This window comes from Sus scrofa, chromosome 1 (assembly GCF_000003025.6).
Source record: "Sus scrofa isolate TJ Tabasco breed Duroc chromosome 1, Sscrofa11.1, whole genome shotgun sequence".
NCBI lineage: Eukaryota > Metazoa > Chordata > Mammalia > Artiodactyla > Suidae > Sus > Sus scrofa.
This window is the reverse complement of record NC_010443.5, coordinates 207,426,542-207,452,312: the sequence shown is the minus strand read 5'-3', so window position 1 is coordinate 207,452,312 and position 25,771 is coordinate 207,426,542. Positions and strand designations below refer to the sequence as shown.

At 41.0% G+C, this 25,771-nt stretch overlaps 1 protein-coding gene across 1 annotated transcript in view; it reads right to left on the bottom strand.

Annotated features, from left to right (window-relative positions):
- The window catches only part of TTC39B (tetratricopeptide repeat domain 39B), a 143,409-nt gene that overhangs the window by 38,441 nt on the left and 79,197 nt on the right, over positions 1-25,771 (bottom strand). The window contains 5 exon segments of the mRNA XM_021063500.1: positions 1,728-1,792; positions 4,996-5,063; positions 11,866-11,942; positions 13,188-13,319; positions 16,113-16,223. Coding sequence (XP_020919159.1) covers positions 1,728-1,792; positions 4,996-5,063; positions 11,866-11,942; positions 13,188-13,319; positions 16,113-16,223 — 453 coding nt within the window.

Genomic DNA, 25,771 nt, shown 5'->3' with positions numbered 1-25,771 from the left:
TTGGAGTCTCAGAAGAAGAGTATGAATGGAGCAGAAAAAATATTTCAAGAAGTAATAGCTACATGTTTCTCAAAGCCACATTTAAGTACATCTGTCGAACTGCTAAAAACCAAAAATACAAGTCTTCAAAGCAGCCAGAAGAAGTGCCACATTTAAAGACAAGGGAATAATAAAAAAAAGAAAATAGCAGCTGACTTATGATCAGAAACAATAGAGGCCATAATAACATGGACTGACAGTTTTAAAGGAGTGAAAAAAGAAAGAAAAAAAGAAAATCTTTTAACTCAAGAATAGTGTACTGACAAAAAAAAAAAAAAGCCTTCAAGAATGAAGGCAAAAATAAAGACATTTTCAGGTGAATGAAACAGAATTATTGAAAGCAGACATGCACACAAAAAATTCTATAACAAATTCTATAACAATTATTTAGCACCTGAAATTATATAGTAATGAAAAAAAGAACGCCAAAAAATGGTAAATATACAGGTACACAGTGAAGACCATGACATAAAACTGTTTAAAGCAAAAATCTGATGCCATGTTGTGGGTTTATAATATAAATAAGTGTACTTCCATAAGAATAGTACAAAAGACAATAGGTGGCAAATGAAACTATACTTTTGCTAAGTTCTTGTACTTTATGTACAATGTTACAAATATTAACTCTAAGTTGACTGTGATAAGAAGGCTATTACAATCACTAGAGCAACCATTTAAAAAATTAAAGAGGGCAATAGCTAAGAAAACAATTGATGATTACACTGGAATATATATACATATGTTTTTAATTAAAGCAAAAGAAGGCAGAAAAATGAGAAAACAAATAAGACAAAGAGAAAAAGCAAAATGGTAGTCACAGTATAAACATATATTAACTATGATACCAAATTAAAAAGCATAACCCAGTTACAAAAAAAGCAATTTAAATATAAAAACAAACGTAAGTTTAACATAAAAGAATATATGCCATGCAAACACTAATCATAAAAAAACATGAGTAGCTATATTAATATCAGACAAAACAAATTTCAAGACAAGGAATATTGTAAGGAGTTAAATAGGACCATTTCATAATGATAAAAAGGTTAAGTGATTAGGAAGATAAAACAATTAAAACATATATGACAAAAAATAAAATAAAATAAAGTATATGTGAGCCTAACAGAAGTTCTAAATACATAAAGCAAACACTGATGGAACTAAAGGGAGAAATGGATAACTCCAGAATCAGGGCTGAAAATTTTCAACACGGTGAGTAAATGATTGGACAAATAGATCATTTACTAAATCAGTAAGGATATAGAAGCTATGATCCACCTTAATGGAATATTTGAATCACTGCATAAATTCAACTGGGCAGTGCTGTTCTAGAGTCTGGATCAAAGACATACCTGTCATTTTAAATTTATAAATTGTTTTTAGGAGAGAGGAACTAAGATTATCTAATCAGAAGGTATGTAAGTACCATTCTTTTCAGCTATTTTTTTCTCTTAAAATTGTATTCAACCTTAAATTCTGTTGTCCTACAGTATCAAATACACACTCAGGAAGCTAAAAATCAAATGTATTTTTACCAACATCAAATTTTAAAAATCTAGTCATACTAATTGAGAATTTTGAAGTACAAATGGTACATGGGACAAGAATCATTTTTAAAACCACATGAAGGTGGTCAAAAAGGTACAAACCTCTATAAGATTTTTTTTAAATCTTAACTTTTAACTTACTTATATATTTGGTAACTGGTTCTAATTTTGAGTCCACCTTTGATGAAGTTGATCATATTTTCATCCTGAAAATAATTCAATTACATAATTAGATCATTTAGCACAAGATTCTTAAACTGTCCCCACAGCTGTGTAGCTGTGTGATTAGAACAAAATGGTACCTTTTGAGGACATGATTTTTAAATTAAAACATTCTTCCTGCTTTACATTTGAAATGATTTTTGTCATTTTTCCTCCAAGTTAGAGAACAACAACAACAACAAAAAAAAAAAACAGAAAATATTTTTAAAATCCTTGCATTACTTTAAGGAAGCAATCAAGGAAGTAGTTGTCATTACTCAGGAGCCAGAGAGGTTAGTCCAAACCTACTTTAATAAACATTATCAGCTAATGAGCAGTCTTCTTCTGAGTTCAGCGGAATTCAAAGTGGTTGACTTTTGAGGTTTGCTCAAGGCCTAACTTTCTTGTCTTTCATACTCCTAATAAATGGAATTATCATACTTCTTTCAAGGTACTTTAGCAGCCAGGCTATTAAACACTGTGAATTTCATTTGTATACATTTCCAAATCAAAAATAACTGATTTGGATTCTAAATTTTCTGTCACCGATATGAAATTTTGTTTGAAGGAAAAAAGATCAATTCTCTCTGCCTGATGGTCATCAACCATAAAATTGGGGCAGTTGGCCTAAATCAATGACCTTTTCAGAGTCAGCAGTCTAGGATTCCAAGACACTCTTAATGAAGTATAGCAAATAACTGCTTGAAAGACGTTCTTCTAAAAGTCAGTGCTAATAGAAATGGCCCCATGTTTCACATTTCCAGTAATGTTTGTCTAGTCATTAATATCAGGAGGATGCTCTGGAATTTATTTCCTGTGTACTTGGGCATCCTTCTGGAGCAAAAGAAGAACTGATTTTAGTTTGTTAAACACTTAATATTTAAATTATTACAAGAATCAACAAATATAAAATTCACTATGCAATTTAAATGTTTATCTCCTTATTTTAAAGAACATTACCATTCCTCAAATTCCAATACTTGCCAGGAAAGAACTTCTTAGGCTGGATTAAAATCTGCCTCCAATAAGAATATTTCATTTCAGAGTTCCTGTGGGGGCTCAGCAGTAACAAACCCAACTGGTACCCATGACGATGCAGGTTCAACCCCTGGCCTTGCTCAGTGGGTTGGGGATCTGATGCTGCCATATGCTGTGGTGTATGTATGCACTGCTGTAGCTGTGTCGCAGGCCAGCAACTATAGCTCTGATTCAACCCCTGAACTGGGAACATCCATATGCCGCAGGTACAGCCCTAAAAATACAAAAAAAAAAAAAAAAAGAATTCACGATTCACCACACATGTGCTGAATGTCTATTATTACAGCAGGCTCTTGAATGCAAAATCAGACAACAGCAACACAATGCTCTAAGGGCTGGAGGCATGCACACACAAACGAAGACATGCGCAGGATGTCATCACAGCACAAAGGTGGACGGGGACACAAAGAGGTCCACAAAAGCCTCCTGGAAGCATCAGTGCTTACAGCATGAAAAAAAAAAAAGATTAGGAAGTAACCAGGGATGAAGGAAGGCAAGGCAGATATGAACTCTGCAAGCAAAACAACAACAACAAACAAACAAAAAACTCAGGAGGAAAGGCAAGGTTGCATTAAAGATCATGTTGTGTTTGGCCATCTGTGCTTATGCAACAGCACGGCTGCAGAAATCTACTGCAAAGAAGGGGATGACTAAGGAGTAAGAAAGCTGCTTGTACCCTTGCTACTCAAGTATACATAATGCCTGTCAGGAGCATTTGAGGGCATTGATAAGAGGGGAGTAGAGAATATGGGGGGAGACAGCAGTTTAGTTTGAAAAAGCATTTCCTATCGGTGATATTCTGATACACAAATACTACCATAGTTCATGAGGCTACTAAATGCTAATGCAGAGACATGATCAGGGAGAATCTCATCTCTGAGTCAGTGCACAATCGCACAATGGAGAGTGAGCCAGAGAGAAGAGAAACTACAGAGCAGGAGTCCCTACGACGAGCTGACGACGCCCATACTAGAACAATTATAGTCTGAATAAAGAGGAAGAGATGTAGCTGCTAAATCCTCACATGGTAAAAACAGCTTGACCATGAGCCTGACTGGATACGAAGGTATGAAGAAGAGGCAAGAGCCACGGCTATCTCGCACATGTTGAATTACAAGCCCCCAAACATGAAAAAGTCTTCAAATCAATGATTTTATTGTCAAATTCCCATTTGAAAAACACATCAGAAAAAACTGGGGGCTTCCTTGACTAGCATTTGTTCATGGAAGCAGCAAGACTGTTGTGTTCAATCAGCCTTCAAAATACATAGGGTTTTAGGAAACAGGGTCATAGACCAGACTGATTCAATTTTACTTAACCAGAATCCAACCTAAGAGGTCAACTTCTAGTAAAAGAGAAAAGCAACTCTCAATTCAATGTAGACCACTGAGATGGAGGAAGACTCTCCATCTTCCAGTTGAATTTCTGCTCCCTTACAATCACCACCCTACGTTGACTCCCACTGTATCCATCACAGCCACCTGTGCAGCCATGATATCCAAATCTGTATTTTTCAGAAGCACTGGAAGCTACAATGACAGGCAAGGTACTGGTGGTGACACTTCTTGAAGGTGAAATTTAAATGTCCCATGAGAAAAGTATTCATTGTTTTGGTGAGTGACTTTTTTAAACTGCTCTTCCAAAGGAAGAAATTAAAAAGAAAAAAGAAAAGAAATGAGAATACAAAGATGAGAGGAAATAAACTGTGAGGTGTACGTGGGAAGTTTGGCTCTCTATGCATGCACAGCTGAGCTTTGCTGAAGCATCTGGTGCGAGAAGGGAACAGCCAAGGAAGGTGAAGCCTCCTCCAGCCAAGTCCCTCCTGTGTGCAGCCCTCCACCATCAGCAAGCACAAAGAAGGATGATTTCGCAGTTCTCACACAGAGAAGCATCCTGAAATTAGGTGTGGTGGTTGCAAGACAGGTGCTTTAAAAGGCAATTGTTCCCAACAGACTGAAGTTCAAAATAGACCCTTTTAAGTGCATTTGAGTAGGAAAAAAAACCTCCCCAGGGTCTTCTTGCAACCAAAGTTTTATCAGCAATAACAAATGTCATTATGACTCTGAGTCAAAAGAACTGAAGCACTGACATAGAATGAGCCACATTTTTTCTATGTCATACTTGGCAGGCTTCCCCAGGCGACACTGATTCTATTCCAAATGTTCGTTACCTGTACAAACGTGAGGGCTGCTTTCTGTAGGAGGCACTCAGCGTAACAGATTTCAGCATGCATTTCCTCTATTAAAAACAAATAAAAGCATATTAAGGAAAATCCCATATCCACAGGAATTGCTCTGAGATGTTCAGAAAATTCTGGTAATTCAATGAGCCCCAGGGAGACACAAAAACCTTGGTTGCTTTGGCACTTCCATGAAAGTGGAATAATGACCTCAGCTCTCAGGTCCTCAGCAAGATTTTCCCAGAATGTGTGACATGGTTCAGGGAAGTCATCTTTGGCTCCATTCAAATATAACTGCCAAGAGTCAGGCAATTGGTGTCAGAGACCCAAACTCACCTCATAAGCGGAAACCAAAAAGGAAATCACTTTTTTTTTCTCATTTTTTAATGTTTTATTGATGTTGATTTACAAGGTTGTGATCATTTCTGCTGTACAACACAGGGGGAAATCACTTATATGTAACTTCACATGCAAGTTTAACACAGCTAATTGATTGAAAAACACACTTAGGAGTTCCCGTCGTGGCGCAGTGGTCAACGAATCCAACTAGGAACCATGAGGTTGAGGGTTTGACACTTGGCCTTGCTCAGTGGGTTAAGGATCTGGCGTTGCTATGAGCTGTGGTGTAGGTTGTAGACGTGGCTCGGATCCCACATTGTTGTGGCTCTGGTGTAGGCTGGTGGCTACAGCTCCGATTGGACCCCTAGCCTGGGAACCTCCATATGCCGCGGGAGCGGCCCAAGAAATGGCAAACACACACACACACACACACACACACACACACACACAAACTCACTTACAGTAAGGCAAACTTCCAAAATATGAAGGCATGACAGTCATTTACAGGATTAGGCGCCCTGTTATCTTGAAGAGAAAGCAGAAATTCCCTAGGGTTCTATGAAAAAGAACTGGCCTGCATGCCAGACTCAAGACTCCTTATTCACAGAAGACTTGATGTCAAAAAAAATTAGTAATAGCGCAGTTTTATCCAAAGGCTATTTGGATCCCTCAGACCTCTAGTGCAGGAACAAGGCATGCACAGAAGGGCTTTGTAGAACTCTGTGCGTATTGCCAGGACCTGTGGAGTGCCCCAAAACACATGACCTATCTCTCTAAATCATCCACAATACCGGCAGAGTTAGGGGGAGGAGAAATCTTTGCAAGTCTGCACAAACAAAACCAGATTCTGGTTTTATCCATGGGATGCAAACTGGTGTGTGCTGGGTTTTTTTGGGTGTTGGTTTTTGTCTTTTTAGGGCCTCACCCACAGCATATGGAGGTTCCCAGGCTAGGGGTCCAATTGGAGCTGAAGCCACTGGCCTATATCACAGCCACAGCAACGCCAGATCCGAGCTGTGTCTGCAAACTACCCCAGAGCTCACAGCAATGCTGGATCCTTAACCCACTAAGCAAGGCCAGGAATCAAACCTGTGTCCTCATGGATGCTAGTCAGATTCGTTTCTATTGAGCCACGACGGGAACTCCCGAACTGGTGTGTTATTTAAGTAAAGGAGTTTGGAGTATTTTAGAGCCTGGGTTGTAGGAAAGGCTCAGCCCCATACAGGCTGTAGAAACTTGAGCAAGCTACCCTCCCCTCTTTCTGCTGGCTTCCTCATCTGTAACATTTGGCCAGGGACATCTCTACTTCAGAGCTGCAGAATTCACCAAGAGGTTGCATATAGAGCTCACAGTGCAGCATAAGCATTCGATGTGCATCTTTCACTAATCTTTCACTAAGATCACTGCCCTTGGCCCAGATCATGCTTTTTGCTAACAGTTCAGAAAGTAGAACACTGGTGACGTAAGTAGCCGGAAAATGGGGTATTTCCGTGTTAATGGGAATGCTGTCGAATCTAACTGGATAAGAACTAGTACTTTCAGAGAACTCTATCCAAATATTCTGTGATAACCTATGAGAGAAAAGAATCTGAAAGAGAATGGATGCATGTATATATATAACTGAATCACTTTGCTGTACAGCAAAAATTATTTACAACCTTGTAAAGCAACTATACTTCAATAAAACTTAAAAAAAAAACTAGGGCATTATTTCTTTCATTTATACACACAAGACCCTACCATCATCACCACCATAACCACCAACACAGCCACTACCAGCACACACACACACACACCACTAGTTCTCATAAATTGGTTCACCTACCTGCCACACTCATATTAAAAGGCCGATTTTCAAAGATGCAACTGTGCAACAAAGATCTTCCAACAGCACATGTAAGATGGAGCTAAACCCATGACAGGCCAAACTTTAGGAGTTCTGGCCTGAGAACATTCTGGCAGCATCAACAGCCAGGGTCTCAGGCCCTTGGAATGCCTCACGTCAAAGTAAATGTCTCTGCATTTTCTCAGCATGTTCAGTGGGATAAAAACTGGTAATTTCTGTTTTTACAGAGTCACTTGAATACCCTCTTTCCAGGCAAATTTGTAACAAAGTGGGAATTGGTAGTAATTATTCTATTTAAAAGCCTACCCAGAGTGCTGGCTTAGGGCATGGGCCAAGGCGGAGGAGAGTGGGCTACTGGGAGAGAACCAACACAAGCAAAGGCACGGAGCACAGAGCCCTGTGTGGCAAGGCCACTGGTGTGCCTGTGGCTGAAGCACGAGGTGTGTACAGGGAGGGAGGCATGGGCAATGAACCCAGAGAGGTAAACTGGGGCTGAATTGTGGACAATCTTGAATGTCAGAGTCTGGGCTTCATTCAGTAGGCAGCAGTAAGTCACTGCAGAGATCTGAGCAGAAGGGCGGATGGATCAGCCTTTTAAAGGCAGACAAAGCATAAAGGACATAAAAAGAATCCAGGGATAAAAGGCAAGAAAGTTTAAACTCTGCATTCCATGTGTAAGGATTCCTTGTATTAAATCCCTTTCACATCCCAAGCACTGCGTGTAAACATCTGATTTTAAAGGCTATTAGAAAGCCATTCAGGGCAATACACCAGCCATGAAGAAAGGAGAATGGGTGTGTCCTATGTTAAACCCACAAAAAGTTTAATTAAATATCCTCATTCCTGCAGACAACCAGCCACTCCAGGATGGAAATGGAAATTACCAAGAGGAAAAACAAATCTCACACTAAATCTACAATGTTTTGACATGCTCCCTTGAACACGAAGTCTGTTTGGGTTGTGGTGACAGCCAAACTCATCAGGAATAAATGCAACTTAATTTATAAAAGTCTTCTTTCTTCACTCTGGTTGATTTATATTGGACAGTCTCTAGCTCTCAAAATGAGACATTTGGCATTTATGAGTACGTACCTACCAGAACATCTCTTAATGATAAATTCCCTAGTTCACTGAAGGAAATATCTCCATTATGCACTGAAGCATTTGCTAAGCATGCCTTTAGACATAAAAGTCTTAACAAACAAGTATTTTAGAAGATGCTAGAGTCACAAGCTGATTTATTTCCCAAATTTTTTTAACTAAGATCTTTTTTTGCTAGAGCAGTTTTAGGTTCAAAGAAAAACTGAGGGAAAGGTACAAAGATTTCCCATAGATCCCCTGCCCCCAACACAGACATAACCTCTCCCACTATCAACACCACCCCCAAAGTGGTACATTTGTTACAATTGATGAACCTCTACAGACACACCCTAATTACCCAAGGTCCGCAGTTTACATTGGGGTTCACTCTTGCTCTTGCTGTTGTACATTCTATGCATTTGGGCAAATGTATGATGACATGTATTTGTCTTGATTGCATCGTACAGAATACTTCCACTGCCCTAAAAGTTCTCACTGCTCCACCTATTCATCCCTCCACCCCATCCTCTGGCAACCATGGATCTTTGTACTATCTCCATAGATTTGCCTTTTCCAGAATATTACACGCTTGGAGTCATATAGTATACAGCCTTTTCAGATTAGTGTCTTTGACTTAGTAACTTGCACTGAAGTTTCCTCCATGCACTGAAGGTTCTTCCATTCTTTTCATGGCTTGATAGTTCATTTCTTTTTAGCAATGATAATATATTTCATTGTCTGGATGTACCACGATTTATTTATCCAGTCACCTACTGAAAGGCAAGTTTTGGCAATTCTGAATAAAGCTTTATTCACCTGCAGATTTTTGTGTTAACCCAAGTTTTCAGCTCCCAGTTTTGTAAGAAGCTGCCATGCTATCTTCCAAAGAGGCTGTGCTATATTTGCATTCCCTCTAGCCATGAAGGAAAGCTGCAACTGCCCAACATTTTCACCAACGTTTGGTGTTGTCAGTGTTCCAGATTTTGGACACTCTAATAGGTGTGTAATGGTATCTTATTACTGTTTATTTTTTAATATTGCTAAATATGCCATGCCCAAAGGCATAATAAAAAGAACACATGCCATCTATTTTCAAGATATCTAATACAGAAATAATTCAACATTACCTTTGTCCATATGTGACATATTTTATATCTTTTTCTACCCACCTATGGGAGAAGTTGTGGGGTACAGTGGAAAGAACCATGGCTTAGGGAAAAGCAGGTTTGAACCCTGCTCCATTAGGCAGATCATCTTGGACCATTTGTCTAATTTCTCTGAACATCTGTTCCTAGTCTATAGAAAGGAGGCTAGATAGGCTAGATTGGATAAGGCTAAGGAAAGCGCCAAGGATGGTGTCTGACACACAGAGTGCTTAAAAAGGGGAGTGGGATTATCATTATTACATTTTTAAATTACTATTCTTATTATTCATACTTACACCAAAAATGCCATGCCATTCTTTCCAAAACTAGGTTTAAAAACCCTCAAATGTCAGCCTTTATATTGGAAAAAAAAATGGAAGCAGGGGGCAATGGGTCCCCGGAGAGAAGCCATTTCGAGGACAACAGTAAGGAGAATATAAATGAGCCAGATTTCCTTGGGACCCATTCAATCTCTCATTGACCTACTTTAGGGCTACTGGGGCCAACTTACATAAATAGCCCTAAGATGAAAAATATGAAAACATATTCTATTTTAAATCAAAGAGATAAACTCTTAAGGATTCTTAGAGGTCAGTTTCAGGAGAAAAAGATAAGCTTCCATTGCCTGGAGGGACCAAGGAAACGCCAATCTTCTCCATGACAGTTTTAGGGCCAACATCATACCGTCTGGAACAAGTCTCATAATCCTCTCCAGTAATCAACACTCTAGTGACCCAAAGTTCTCCGATGTCCATAACAAGCTGATAAAACTCATCTAACAAAGCCAACAAAACTTCATAAAGAGGAGTTCTCGTGGCTCAGTGGGTTAAGAATCTGACATAGTATCCGTGAGTATATGGGTTAAATCTCTGGCCTCACTCATTGACTTGAAGATCCAGCGTTGCTGCAAGATGCAGTGTAGGTCATAGATGTAGGGTCTTACATCCCCTGTTGCTGTGGTTGTGGTGTGGGCCGCACCTGCAGCTCTGATTTGACCCCTGGCCCAGTAATTTCCACATGTGGCAGGTGTGACTCCAGAAAGAAAAAAAAAAAAAAAACTTCATAATGAAACACACTCAAAAATGTGTCTGACACACACTTGACCACTAGGAATGATGGAGAGCAGTATCCAAAAGTGCTCTTGCCTTAATGAGCCACAGCTACTTTGGCAATTTCATGTTACCTCTTCCAGAGAACAAATGTGACAATGACAACACAGGCACAAATTCTCTTTGGGTGGCAGAAGCTTTATTCCACAAGGGCCACATTTAAAGGATGCTATTTTCTCTTCGACAGGAAAATCTGAATGCTCCTTTCTTGTAAACCATTCTGACTAGAGAATAACACTCATAAAACATAATCGTGGAACTTCTGCCCTAATCTCTGTGGGAACAGCAAGGAATTGACAGAAAAATGAGTCATTTCCTCCCAGCCATCTGATCCAGATGCTGTAGTCCTTCCTGGGTTCTTGAATATTCCTAAGTGTCCACAAACCAAACATCTTCCATACTGTGAAACACCATCATTATTCTAAAGGTAGCAAAATTACTTTGACCTTGAGAAAAAAATGAATAGCTTGTCGAAAAATAGAAATTCTTGTACATGAATGGTAAGAATATAAACTGACTTAAGCCTCTGGAGAAAACTGGCAATATCTACAAATGTTTTCAATTTTCAAAAGCTCAGTCTCAGTAATTCTGCTTTTAGGAATCTATACCATGAAATGCTTACAAAAATGCATGAAAACATATATGCACAAGGATTTTAGGAAAACATCATTTATAATAGTGAAAAAAAATACACAATGTAACTGTCCTTCAATAGAGAAAAAGTAATTTATGGTACTGGTTCTATGGAACACTAAACAGTTTTTTGTTTGTTTTTATGGCCACACCCACAGCATATGGAAGTTCCCAGGCCAGGGACTGAATCCAAGCCCCAGCTATGCCACAGTTGCAGCAACACTGGATCCTTTAACCCACTCTGCTGTGCTGGAGATTGAACCTGTGCCTCTGCAGCAACCCGAGCTGCGACAGTCAGACTCTTAACCCACTACACCACACTACTCAGTGGGAGTTCCCCCAACTACTCAGTTAATAAAACAGAATGAAGTAAAATTTATATTTTCGTGAAATGGGAAAAGTCAATGCCAAAAATTACATTGTACAACAATATATATCATGTGATTCTATGCTTACAAAAAATGAATCCATGAATAACTATAAAAATCCTGCATGTACCTTCTGTATATATTTGTAAATGTACACAGGAAAGTCTGTAAAGCTTGAAAACCAACTGTTAATAGTGGTTACTTGTGGAGGGTGAGCATGATGGGGAAGAGAAAAAGACATTCCACTTACTTTATATTATACTTTTAAGTATCACATTTTAGGAGCATGATCACATTTTAATTTTTCGAGGAAAAGAAACAATCTTTTAAGTGACTCTTACCTTCAGTCAGCTGGTCCAAGGATCCTCTAGAAAGAAGACTAGAAAAAGATTCTACAACTGTACATTTTTTCCTGTATCTGCAGAAAATAAGTAGGAGGGGAAAAGGGAAGTAGAAAGGAAAAAAATAACAAGCAATCAGGCCAAGCTCATTTTCATTTGACATCCATTTCAGTCACAATCACACCCAAGACTCCTCAAAGCAGAACTCTGAGCCCTAAAGTCTATGGGGCAGAGACCACCCCTCTGAACTCTTCACACCCAGCTCCTAGCACTAGCAACCTGTGAGTACTGAATCCATGCTTACCGAACAGGCGAGTGGATAAACCTATGCAAAACAGTCAATACTAACCCTGTCATGCATGTACCCTGATCTCTATGGCTAAAATCAATATTTCTGGGTAAGAGTTGCCACACATTAAGGATGGAGTTAGAGTACAGTAATCAGAGACTCTTCATTTCAGCAGCCGGCAACATTACAAGAGAAGATAATTTCATCAGTGTTAAAATTTACCAATGCAGGGAGTTCCCGTCGTGGCTCAGTGGTTAATAAACCCAACTAGTATCCATGAGGATGCAGGTTTGATCCCTGGCCTCGCTCAGTGGGTTAAGGATATGGAGTTGCCATGAGCTGTAGTGTAGGTTGCAGACACGGCTCGGATCTGCTGTTGCTGTGGCTGTGGTGTAGGCCAGCAGGTACAGTTCCAATTGGACCCCTAGCCTGGGAACCATGAGTGTGGCCCTAAAAAAAAAAAAAAAGACCAAAAAAAATAAATGTACCAATGCTAGTTAATAGCTTTTGCTGGGAGCTTTCTATACACACCAAGATTAAAATAAAGCAAACCTCATGTAATTTTCCAATCAACAGTGTTCAAATGTGTACATAAGAAACAAATAAAAGACTCCCTTCTGAACTTGCAGCATCTCCCACAGGAAAGTATGCCTCTTGCTTGGCCTAGCTTGGCAAGTAGTACCTAAACTTTCCACCAGGGGGCCCCCGAGAGGTGCCTGCCACGCATCCCACTGAAATCTCCCTTGGCCCTTCTGGGTAGCTCAAGGACCAAAAAGAAAAGTGGAAGGTATAGGTGCGTCTGTTTAGCCACGTGGAGCAGCATCATACATACACACATGCAATTCCTCAGCGGAAATTTTTGTCTCTAGTACATAAAACTACAGGAGGCCAGGAAGCTTTGTTGCTCAAGGTCTTTTCTACAACCATGGCCAACTTGCAATAGAGCTCTCAGTCAAGCAAGGTGCATCCATTCATTTTGTCACAAAGACAGAAGGGTTTATAGGCATTATCTCAGCTATTACTCAGCCCCTACTTTTGGCAGGTTTGTAAGGCGTCCTTCATTGCAGAAATGCCGTTCTGGATGTCCTGTTGCTCAAAGGTCATGACGGCCTGCATCACCACAATGGTACTGTAGCCCAAGGCATGATACATACTGTCCTTAGCCCTGAGGAGAACACAGAAATTACTACATTTCAATTCAACTGGAAAGCATTCAGGGCTCGCCTGATACCAGTCACAAGAAATCCTAGTAAATCCACATCGTGACTTCGACAGTGACAACATTTACTCCTTCACCATGACCACGGGAACTGCATGGACTATGAAAGACATTCCCTAAAAAACTCAAAGGCCGCGGACCTTCCCAATTTGACACCACACAGGCCGCACAAAACGGTCCAGGTGGAAGCAGAACGTGACACATGCTTTTCCCTGTTTGACCACGAGGGGGCGGCCTGCCAATTCATTTTTTAGAAAAAGTTTCCAAGCAAACCAGGTTTTCCCTATTGAACAAGAAGCAGTGCACTCTTTCGCTCTGAAACAAATGCTAACATTAAGGCCACTGGAAAGATATTTTTGTGACAGAGAAATTCTAATCTATTTTTGAAAGATAAGGCTTCTTTAAAATCATCCCCTCTCATCTCCCAGCCAGAGACTGTGAGGAAGCAAGATTTTTGTAGAAAGTTGGTCAGCCACAAAGGGCCCAGGCAAAAATTCATGGAAGCCCTCTGACCAAATCTAACCCCAATATGTGGGAATCTGGATTAAAGTTCTTGATAATTCAAATTATCAAGTTAATCTGTGAGTACTGCTTTGATTCTTAAGGACATTAGCTAGTCCTAATGGATGGCACATCCCAGATTCTCAGACTGAAAACCTCACCTTCTCTTTCCTCAAAACTTCTCAAGTAATAATTAGTTATTTACAGCACAGCTTTTATTTTTTTTAATTCAAATATAATACACAACAGCCTGATGCTCTGAAAAACAAATACAAGCCACATTATTCTTTCCCACCTGGAAATAGTCTAAATCTAAACATCCTCTGGTAATATGCAGTTAGTCCCAAAAAATGAGGGCACTAGCTACTAAAAAAAAAAAAAAAAAAAGGAATAAGAGAAGCCCAAAGTTCATCAACAATTGTGGTTCTAAAGCTCACATTTGAAAGCTTCTCCAAGAGGAAGAAAAGTATTCAAGTGGGGAAAAAAAAGTATGTTTAACAGTGAAATATGCATAAAGATAAGAGAATATAAAACTTGACTAAATATAAGACTAAGTCATTTATGTTCATTCCATAATATGACCAGCTGGGCATCAGTGGCAGAAGAAAAAAAAAAAAGACTTTTTGATTTAAAAAACAAGGCAGACAGGCAGGCAGATTGAGAGAAGAGAGACAAGAAGAGAATGACAGGCAGAGATAAAGAGATGAGGGAGAAGACAGAGGGACCGTAGAGACAGAAGATGGAGAGAGAGGGAGGGAGGGACAGTCTGAGGGACTAAGAAGGACGGGGGGGGGGGGGCAGTCAAGGCAGAAGTTGTGAGACGTGTTGGATGAAGCCAACAACCCTGGGCAATCTCCTGAGGCAGGGAGCTTCACCATCCATTTTACCATCTGTTTCTAACCTCTGAAATGCTCATTGAGTGCAGTTCTTCTAAATCTTAGAATTACCACAGTTTAGCAGGTACATTAATTTCTTTTTTTTTCTTTTTTTTTTTTAGGGCCACACCTACAGCATATGAAAGTTTCCAGACTAGGGGGCCAGTCGGAGCTGCAGCTGCCGGCCTACACCACAGCCACAGCAATGCAGGAACCTTAACACACTGAACGAGGACAGGGATCAAACCCTCTTCCACATGGATAGTAGTTGGGTTCATTACCACTGCGCCACAACAAGAACTCCAGGTATACTAATTTCTAAGATTCAAAGTCACTGACCAGACAGAGTCATGTCACCGCTCTGACTCCTCAAAGGAATGAGAGTCCCACTCCTGCACCCACATATCTGTCTTGAAAATTATTACCTGACGCCTCAGTTTCATCCAAGTAAGTTGCCAAGTAAGGCACGAGGAGAGAGTGATTATTCCTGTCACAAGATACTCAAGCTCTACAAGTGGGCAGTGTGGTCAAAGGGAGGCTTATTAAGAAGTTAAGCACAGGTTTTGCTGTCAAATCATCAAAATTAACAGATACTATTCACTGAAATGAAATTGCATGACTTATTTATCACATAAAGAGGGAGCCCCAATAAGATTTTTATTACCTTAAATTTCTTTTCAGCATCTGAGCATATTTTAGTTTTTCCCACACCCAATTAAAAAGAAACTTTTCTCAGAGTTCCTGTTGTGGTGCAGCAGAAACAAATCTGACTAGTATCCATGAGGGGGTTTGATCCCTGGCCTCGCTCAGTGGGTCAGGGATCCAGCATTGCCATGAGCTGTAGTGTGGATTGCAGACACAGCTCAGATCCCAAGTTGCTGTGGCTGTGGCATAGGCCAGCAGCTGTAGCTTTGATTTGACCCCAAGCCTGTGAACTTCCATATACTGCAGATGAGGCCCTAAAAAGCAAAAAAAAAAAAAAAAAAAAAAAAAATTAAAATTAAAATTGAAAACAGGAAACTTTTCTCAATGATACTTAAACTTAAGAGGAATAGCCATAAAAATACTTCAGTGAAAAATGCAAAATGAAGCTCATCAAAACTAATAAGATGATACTATTTGAACAAGTACAGAAATTAAGACAGAAGAAAGAATCAGAAATTCTCTACTAAGTTGAAAAGATAAATTTTTTAACTGGATATTAAAACTAAACAACAGTTAGGGTCTCAACCAAACTAGCTTATAAATTTTCAGGTGGAAATGCAGAAAAATTAACTGACAAGCACACCATCAAGGAAAAAAATAAAGAATGACAACAAAAGCATCTGACAAAATATATTTTATCTAAAAGAAAGTTAATTACCATGGTCGAAGCAATTCTAAGGCATCTGTAAATCTGTTACTTAGAAATAAGTTCAGGGCCACTGTACACTCTTCCAGGCAACTCCTGAGATCCACCTTCGTTGACGGTGACCTAAAGATCAAGGAAAAATACACAGAATTTCTAGAGCTTTTACTTTCAGCAAGTTGTCACAGGGAGTGCTTGTGTGTGTGTACACCTTGGGGACAGAAGGACAAGCTGGAAATCTAACTCTGCCACTTACCAGCTATTTCTTTAATTACTGGGAACCTGACTTTCTCATGTGCAAAATGGAAACACTAGCACCTCCTTCAGGGGGTTGTTGCAAGGACGCGCGTAATTAACAAATAAGGCTCATAGCAAGCACAAAATAAATGACAGACTCTCCACCCCATCACTCCAAAGACCACAAGTGTGGGAACTTACCTCTATTCATGAGAGGGAGCAGAGATTATTTTGTTTTAGTTTTATGTAGGGCTAAGAATATGCTTTAGACATGCATTGTCTAAAATCTAGAGGAGACTGCCAGGTTATATGTTTGGGATTCTATGGGAACTATCTTATGACTTGATAAATTGTAAGTAAATGATAGCAAGGAAAAATAATTGTCGTCTATAGACAAGTGTTTGAAAAGAAGCAACAGGCCCAAAATGGAGTCACTTATGCTAAACCCCACCAGCACTTAAACCCAACCTAATTATAATTTCAACCTGCCCTAAGAATGTGATCTTTAACCAGCCAGCCAGGAATTTCCTGATCAGCACTAGGAAATCCGGTGATAGACCACTTTTACTGCCCTTAGGGGGGCGACCCAGCCTAAAACAATGCCATTCTTTGCTAATAATTTCCTCTATTCCCCTGCTTCCTCTCTGCCTTGAAAAACCTTTCCTTTCCCGCAGCCTGAAGGAGCTCTTTTCTATTGCTAGATGGGATGTAGCCCAAATCGCAAATAGTTGAATAATGACAATGAGATCTTCAGCTTTACTCTGTTATTTAACACGTCAGTTTTGTCTTGGCCTTCAAGTGACTTCTCTCCTCCACTGTGGAAGAAGCTAGTTCTATGTAAATTTGCATTCATTTCAACATTCCTTTACTCCATATAGATCTGTGCTATTTTGATTTCTCCTTTGAATGTTATAACATCTGTCTAATTCCCTCACTGATTAATGAGTTCAGTAAAAATTGTAGCATCTGTTCATTTGTATGAGTCATGATTTTACCCTTGTTTGGAAATCATGTTAATTATTTATGATTGACAGAAATTCTGCCCTTTAAAACTTAGAGCCAACTCTAAAATGTTGTATAACAATTTTTTTTATCTTTTTTTTTTTTTTGTCTTTTTTGCCATTTCTTGGGCCAGTCCCGCAGCATGTGGAGGTTCCCAGGCTAGGGGTCTCATCGGAGCTGCAGCCACTGGCCTACGCCAGAGCCACAGCAACACGGGATCCGAGCCGCGTCTGCGACCTACACCACAGCTCACGGCAACGCCGGATCGTTAACCCACTGAGCAAGGGCAGGGATCGAACCCACAACCTCATGGTTCCTAGTCGGATTCGTTAACCATTGTGCCACGACAGGAACTCCAACAATTTTTTTTTTAATGGCTGCACCCAAAGCACATGGAAGTTCCCAAGCCAGGGGTCAGTTCAGAGGTGCAGCTGAGGCCTACACCACAGCCACAGTAATGTGGAACCTGAGCTGCAACTGCAACCTACTCTGCAACTCAGAGCAACATCAGATCCTTAACCTACTGATAGAGACCAGGGATCAAACCTGAATCCTCAGGGACACTACATTGTGTTCTTAACCCACTGAGCCAAAATAGGAACTCTAGAAATGTTTGTTTGTTTATTTATCTTTCACTTGTTTGTTTTTTGGCTGCACTTGTGGCATATGGAAGTTTCTGGGCCAGAGATCAAACCCACACTGCAGTTATAGCCTGCACCACACCTGTGGCAAAGATGGATCCTTAATCTGCTGAGCCACTAGGGAACTTCCTTATGTAACTTCTTTTTTTTTTTTTTTTTTTGTCTTTATGCCTTTTCTAGGGCGGCTTCCTCGGCATATGGAAGTTCCCAGGCTAGAGGTCGAATTGGAACTATAGCTGCTGGCCTAAGCCACAGCCATAGCAATGCCAGATCCGAGCTGTGTCTGCAACCTACACCACAGCTCACAGAAATGTTGGATCCTTTAACCCAGCGAGCGAGGCCAGCGATCAAACCCGCATCCTCATGGATACTAGTGGGATTCTTAACCCACTGAGGCACAACAGGAACTCCTATTGGAGTATAGTTGACTCACTATGTTGTATTAGCTTCAGATGTATAGCAAAGTGAAACCATTATACACATACATATATCCATTCCTTTTACCCATGTAGGTTATTACAAAATATTGGGAAGATTTCCCTGTGCTATGCAGTAGGTCTTTGTTACTTATCTGTTTTATATACAGCAGCTATATATATATGTTAGTCCCATCCTCCTTATACAATGATTCATGTAAAAGCACTAAAAGATTGAGTTCCCTCATGACTTAGCAGGTTAAGGACCCAGCACCGTCACTGCTGTGGCTCAGGTTGCAGCTGTACTGCAGGTTCAATCTCTGGCCCGAAAACTTCCATGTGCCATGGTTGCAGCCAAAGAAATAAGAAAAATGAGGGAAAAAAGTGCTGAAGGTTGAATTTCTATACCACTATCCCCTCCAAGTTCATTTGTCAAGCAGGAAAACAAAATTGCACTTCAGTTATTCATCTTCTTGAAGTGGATTCTGAAGGTTCTACAGGGAGCCACCCACCCTTTGCCCCCAAGTCTTCTCCTGGCTGGTTCCTCCTTGTTATTCAGATCTCAGCTCAAAAAGCGCCAACTCAGAGCTGCCTCACTGACCCCACCCAATCCTGTCTTGCTTGCTCCATACCACTTACTACCATCCAAACTATCTTGTGCCTGTATTTGAGGATCTGTTTGTCTTTGCCTATCTTCCCACTCTAAGATATAAATGCAAGGAGGTTATTGTAGTCACTACTGTATCCACAGGGCCTTGGTTGTAATCTAGACCATAGTGCATCTCATTAAGAATTGCTGAGTGGGCGGACAGTTTGGGCGGATGGGTGGGGAGAGAGGTAGATACTCTGGGTAGAAACAGAAATCCTCAAGCCTAGGAGCTGGAGGCACCTCTCCAGAGCCTTCAGAAATGAGACAAGCTCTTGGAAAAAGGGTTAGCTGGAGAGCTCAGAATTTGTGACAGTTAATTTCACATGTCAGTTTCAACAGGCCAAGGGATGTCCAGATAGCTGGCATATTATTTCTGTGTCTGTGACAGTATTTCTGGAGGAGATTGGCCTTTGAATTGGTGAACTGAGTAAAACAGGAGGCCTTCTCCAATGCAGGTGGGCATCAGCCAATCCACTGAAGTTCAGGATAGAACAAAAAGGCAGAGAAAGGGTGAATTTCTGATCTCCCTCTGTTTGAGCTGGGGAGCCATCTTCCACTCTCCCATGTTCCTGGTTCCCAGGACTTTGCACCAGGACTGAATTGCACCACTGGCTCTCCTGGTTCTGTAGCCTGCAGACAGCAGACTGGAGGACTTCTCTGCTCTGATAGTCACGTGAGCCAGTCCCCACAATAAATCAATCTAACTCTGTCTCTATCTCTATCTCTCTTTATATATCCTATCGGTCATGTTTCTCTGGAGAACTCCGACTGTAACACGAATAAAGAATTGCTTCAGGAGTTCCCGTCGTGGCACAGTGGTTAACGAATCTGACTAGGAACCATGAGGTTGCGGGTTCGATCCCTGCCCTTGCTCAGTGGGTTAACGATCCAGCGTTGCTGTTGCCGTGAGCTGTGGTGTAGGTCGCAGACGCAGCTCGGATCCCGCGTTGCTGTGGCTCTGGCGTAGGCCTGCAGCTACAGCTCCGATTAGACCCCTAGCCTGGGAACCTCCATCTGCCACAGGAGCGGCCCAAGACATGGCAAAAAAATGACAAAAAAAAAAAAAAAAAAAAAAGAATTGCTTCACTCTTAAGTTTCCAGCAAATGAGGAGACGCAATAAGAATGCTAGGAATTCACAAACCTCTCTCAGGAAGATTCTTCACAAGCAAGTTGCTTAATATTTTCCACATCAGTCCATCATATTTTGTCAGTGTTATTTCCTGGACATCTCTTGGATTTATCCTGTGTTTGGTGTTTTTTTGTTTTTTGTTTTTTGTGGGGTTTTTTTGGCCACACCCATGGTATGTGGAAGTTCCCAGACCAGGGACCAAAACCACACCATAGCAGCAAACCAGGCCACTGTGATGACAACATCAGATACTTAACCTATTGCGCCACCAGGGAACTCCAGATTTATCCTGTTTCACCTCCACGACCCAGGCCAAGCTGGCTGTCATTTGCTGCCTAGTGTCTACAGACACATTTCTCTCTCCCCCCCCCCCGCCCCCCGCCACTTCCTTCCCCTACCTCTTCCCATGTCAACGCTCTACCTAGAATTCATTCAATGCATTATTTATGGAGCTCTAACTACGTGCCAAGCACTCTTCTAGGCATTGGGAATAGAGCCCCGAACAAGACCCACAGGATTCCCAGCTGTGGAAGAGCTTTCATGCTCCTGGGGAGGGAGCACAGACTTCAACAAGGAGATCAGTAACTCAGATCATCTCAGGCTGGGATAATGAGTCTGGCAAAGAGACTCGTTGGGAAGGTGGGTGGGGTGAGGCCCAGCATTGATGAGGAAGGGCTTGGAAAGCTCTTGAAAAGGGTAACAGCGGGTTGCTACAGAAGGGAAGCAGCCATGGGAATCTCTAGGATGAAGAGAGAAGAGGAGATTCTAGGCTGGGAATGTGGTGAGCAAGGCCGAGTGGGAGGAAGTGAGGACAGAAAGCAGGCAGAAACCAGAAACCACCACGGCAGAGAAGGTAGATTTTTTTCTAAGAACAAAAGGAAATTTGTAGCTCAGAAATTCCCACCCCTTTTCTAATCACCCCTTCCATTCAAGCATTAGGTTTTCCAGGGTTACTTCTCACCTGTTTCCTTAATTTCCACTCCCACCAGTTCTCTCGGGAGTACAGCTCACCTTTTATTACCAGGAAATGGGCTAGGAACAGACACCAGTGGTTACTTCTGCCTCTCAGGTGGCCACACTGGCACCTGGCAGGAGGACACACTTGCAAGGCAGCTCAGAGGGAGAAACCAAAGTGGGCGCTAAAGCCTCCTAAACATTTCAGTAACGTGCTCACATGAAATTAACATCCTCCCCCAGAAGAATATCGATACCACCACGTGTTCTACAAAGAACAACCAAAAGGGTGAGTTTAATTAATTAAGTTTAATTAATGTGCATCCCATCACATGAATTGAGACTATCATCACTTCAAGTCAGAATTCTGAAACAGTCTCTAGAATGGCTTCCTATTACTTGCTTTGCTTAGGTCATTCTCAAGCTTCAATGTGCAGTCAACTCACCAGAGAGCCTGTTAAAACATCCTGCTGGGCCCCACCACCAGCGTTTCTGACTCAGTAGGCCTGGGATGGGCCCAGCAAGTTCTGAGATAACACTAATTTTGTTTTAATTCGCCCTAGGTACTCTCATACTCCTCTTCCTAAAACATGTTCAATCATATGGCTCCCTTAGATTATGAACCTAACACAGCCACCCACAGCTGCCTCAGGAGGTTCAAACCCTTCCACCCAGCCCCACCACACCTGTCCAACCAGACCAGAGCCATGAGGATGGCTATTGAAAAGCAGCCAAGTATCTCCAAGAGGATCATCCTCATGGCATCCTCCTCCTCACGCCTAATGTGATGTAATGAAAATTCCTGGACAGGAAATCAGAAGTCGGCATTGCCACTCTAGCCTGTGACATTCAGAAAGTCACTTCACTTCCCTAAGTGCATTGCCTCATCCTTGAAATGTCCCCCCCACCCCATTTCACAAGTCGTGCAGGAAAAACAAAGGCAAGGGTTGCTACGAGCCTGCTGGGTGAACTGTCACGGCCTGTGCAAATTACCACCCAAGTATAATTCTCCAAAAGCTGTGAGTGTTCAGCCCAGAGAGACTACACACTCAGTCTTGATCTGTGGGAGCCCCACCCAGGGGCCTCCCTCAATTAGATCTTCAGTAAAGCAAAGACACTTCCTTCCTGTTTCTGATTGAGAAGATACATTCATTTAAAGGCAAAATGAGTCTTTTATATTTTGAAAAGGAAAGATATCTAAAATAATAACCCAATTTAGGTATCTAATCAATTGTGAAACACAAGATATTGGCAACGGCCCTTTGCCCCACCCCCACCACCTCTCCCCACTTTTTCCAATGTGCTGAATGTTGGAAGTTGGGGGGTAGAAAGATGCCAGTTTCAGGAGTCTGAGGTTTTGGAACAAACTCAGTCTAGAAGGTCACCTGGGAGCAGCAGCAGCGCCTCAGCAGAAGAGTTGGAGGAAGCAGAAAGCTCTTTTGACTCTGAGGGAGAGGTACCCTTCTTCCTTATCCTTAGTTGTACCCCCCCCCCTTTTAATTTATTTGGTTGTTTCCAGAGGGAGGGGGAGGGGAGACAGGGTCTGGGAGCTGTCTGAGGTGCTGATCTGAGATCCGACTGGAATTCTCCAGAGTGGGTGCCAGGGACTGAATAGAGGCTGGTGCCATATCCAAAGTGCCAATGATGGGGGCCGACAATGTGGGCCACATTATCTGTCTGTCCGCCTGTCCGGGAGAGAACTGTAAAGCACTGGAAGTGCCTGCATATGTTTCTGCGCCTGCCTTTTGGGGGGCTCCAGGAGGCAGGGAGCAGGAGTGGAACTATCACAGCAGGGCAGGAAGTCCCCTAAGGGTATAGAGACTCTAAGAACTGCTACTGTTTTCATCACCCCTCCCCACATTGGCAAGACAGTGGTAGTGCTGACAGTCAGAAAAGAATAAAATGTCAATATGGAGGATAAAGGAGGAATAAATTACCTTCAGAACATCTGAAGCATTATTTAAGAAGCTTTACTTCTCACTAGCTATAAGGCAAACAGAAGCAAAAATCTAGCCCTTTGGAACATAAAGGTCATATTATCTGTAAGAAATCAATATGTCAGAATTTTATTATTTATGAAGATTTGAAGGTGGGGGAGGGGAGAAGAGGATATTCATTGATCGAGTCATCAGAAAGCAGACAGGAATACAGGATTCTTGGCTAAGGGCATCCAGAGAATGTTTTTACTTTATTCGAGTCCCTTTGCTTTAAGACTCTGAATCAAAGATTTCTTATATGTACTCATTCCACGAAACTGTCGTCCTAGAGAACAGATCTGACCCCTATGCCATGTTCAGTTATTTACCTGGAGATTTTGTTTCTACCCTCTGAGAGCTCACAGTTTATACTGATGCTATGTTGAGTAGAGATATAATTGGTGACTTTTTTCTTATTCCAAATTATTTGAACTCTGTCCATGTTACTTTTATCATGGAAATTTGATTTATAAAATTTTCAAAGATAAAATTAATGCTATAAAGAAAATACTCTTATCTCTACCACTTCCTAGCTCTGTAACCTTGAACAATATACTTTACCTCCCCAAGTTTCTGTTTCCTTATCTGTAAGAAGGAAAGGAAACAGTAGTCAAGCCTGCTGTTACTACTTTACAACATAGAAAAACTCAGGTACACACATGGAAATAAAAGTATAGGCACTTAACATGTACTGAGGCATTAGTATAATTATCTAAGAGTGTCAAACTGCCCAGCCTCACCTGATAAGAACCACATATACTCTCAGACTTTCTTACCTGGCAAACTTCTCCACATTTGCTCATATCTAATGACCCACTACTAATCATATCTGCTTCATGAGAACTGTTGAGTAGAAGGCAGAGAGAGGATTTTTATGATTTGTGTTAAAATGAATAGAAGGCTAAAAAACCAATAATCAATATACAATAATGCTGTACTTCTAAGTTTCTCTAAATTACTCCTTACATTTTTAACTGCTTCTTTTACTTGATAAATAAAGTATTCAAAATAATTACATATACCTATTTACAATAGCTAAGCCATGGAGCAACCAAAATGTCCACTGACACAGGAATGGATAAAGAAGATGTGGTATATGTGGTATATATACACAATGGAATATTACTCAGCCATAAAAAATGAAATAATACCATTTATAGCAACATGGATAGACCTAGAGATTATTATACTAAGTGAAGTAAGTCAGACAGAAAAAGACAAATATCATATGATAATATATGTGGAATTTTTCTAATGATACAAAAGAACTTATTTATAAAACAGAAACAAACTCACAGACTTTGAAAACAAACCTATGGTTACCAAAGGGGAAAAGTAGAAGGGAGGGATGGACTTAGGGTTTGGGACTGGCATATGCACACTATTGTATATGGAATGAATGGTCAATAGGGACCTGCTGAATAGGACAGGGAAATCTACTCAATATTTGTGATTACCTATATAGGAAAAGAATCTGAAAAAGAATGATATGTGTGTGTGTGTATATGACTGAATCACTTTGTTTACAACACAAATTAACACAACATAATAAATCAATTACATTTCAATAAAATTTTAAAAATAAAAATGTGAACACTCAATTGAATAGTCACTAACTTTTTTTTTTTTTTTTTACTTATTTTTGCTTTTTAGGGTGGCACCCAGGGCATAAGGAAGTTCCCAGGCTAGGGGTCAAATCAGAGCTACAGCTGCTGGCCTACACCACAGCCACAGCAACTCAGGATCTGAGCTGCATCTTCGATCTACACCACAGCTCACGGCAACGCCGGATCCTTAACCCACTGAGCAAGGCCAGGGATTGAACCCACATCCTCATGGATCCCAGGTGGATTCATTAACCACTGAGGCATGAAGGGAACTCCCACTAACATTTTCAAATTGTCTAAAAGTGTCTCTAATACAAACTTACTTTAAATCCACTTCTATGTAATAAAGGCTCAATAGTAACAGGTGAGCATTGTGAATATTGATGTAGCTACCTAGAAAATTCACAGATGAGTTAGAAAGTAACAGCTGTAATGGAGGAATATTTCTCCCACTTCCCAGATTTCCCTGAGGGGAACCTGGTAAATAACAATCCTGGACTCGTACCTCTGCATTCCTCTTCTGGGAGAGGAGATATCTGTTTGGGCATAAATGACCCAGCCTCCTTCCCACATGGAAAGCTGGTACATTAACAGTCTATGCTGTCAACAATGTGGTAAGCTGGAAGGGCAGGCTCTACACCACCACAGTCATTATCCTCACGAGGGAAGCCTGCAATAGCACCTAAGTTTCATTCAGAGGTGTGACAAAAGTCCATTTCTTCATGCAACTAATCTACATTCTCAGAGAGACTGTAAGAAAAATAAAGCTGAGAGTTTGAGCTCTATTGATCTGACCCCTTTACCAATAACTCAATTGGCTCTAGACTTAGGTCCAAAAGAGACAGTTCTTTCAAAGACAGACCTAAACACTTAGGATTTGTTGGCACAGAAAGAAAGGCAACAGGATAAGGATTTACTCTTCAGGGGCCTTTACCAATGTATATTCAGGGTTCTTTCCCAAGCAAACCCAAGATCTCATCTGTACTCAAGAGCTCCAGGCCAGCATACCCCAGGCCTGTCGGTTCAGCTGTGTGGAGCCCAGAGGCTCAGGAACACACATGA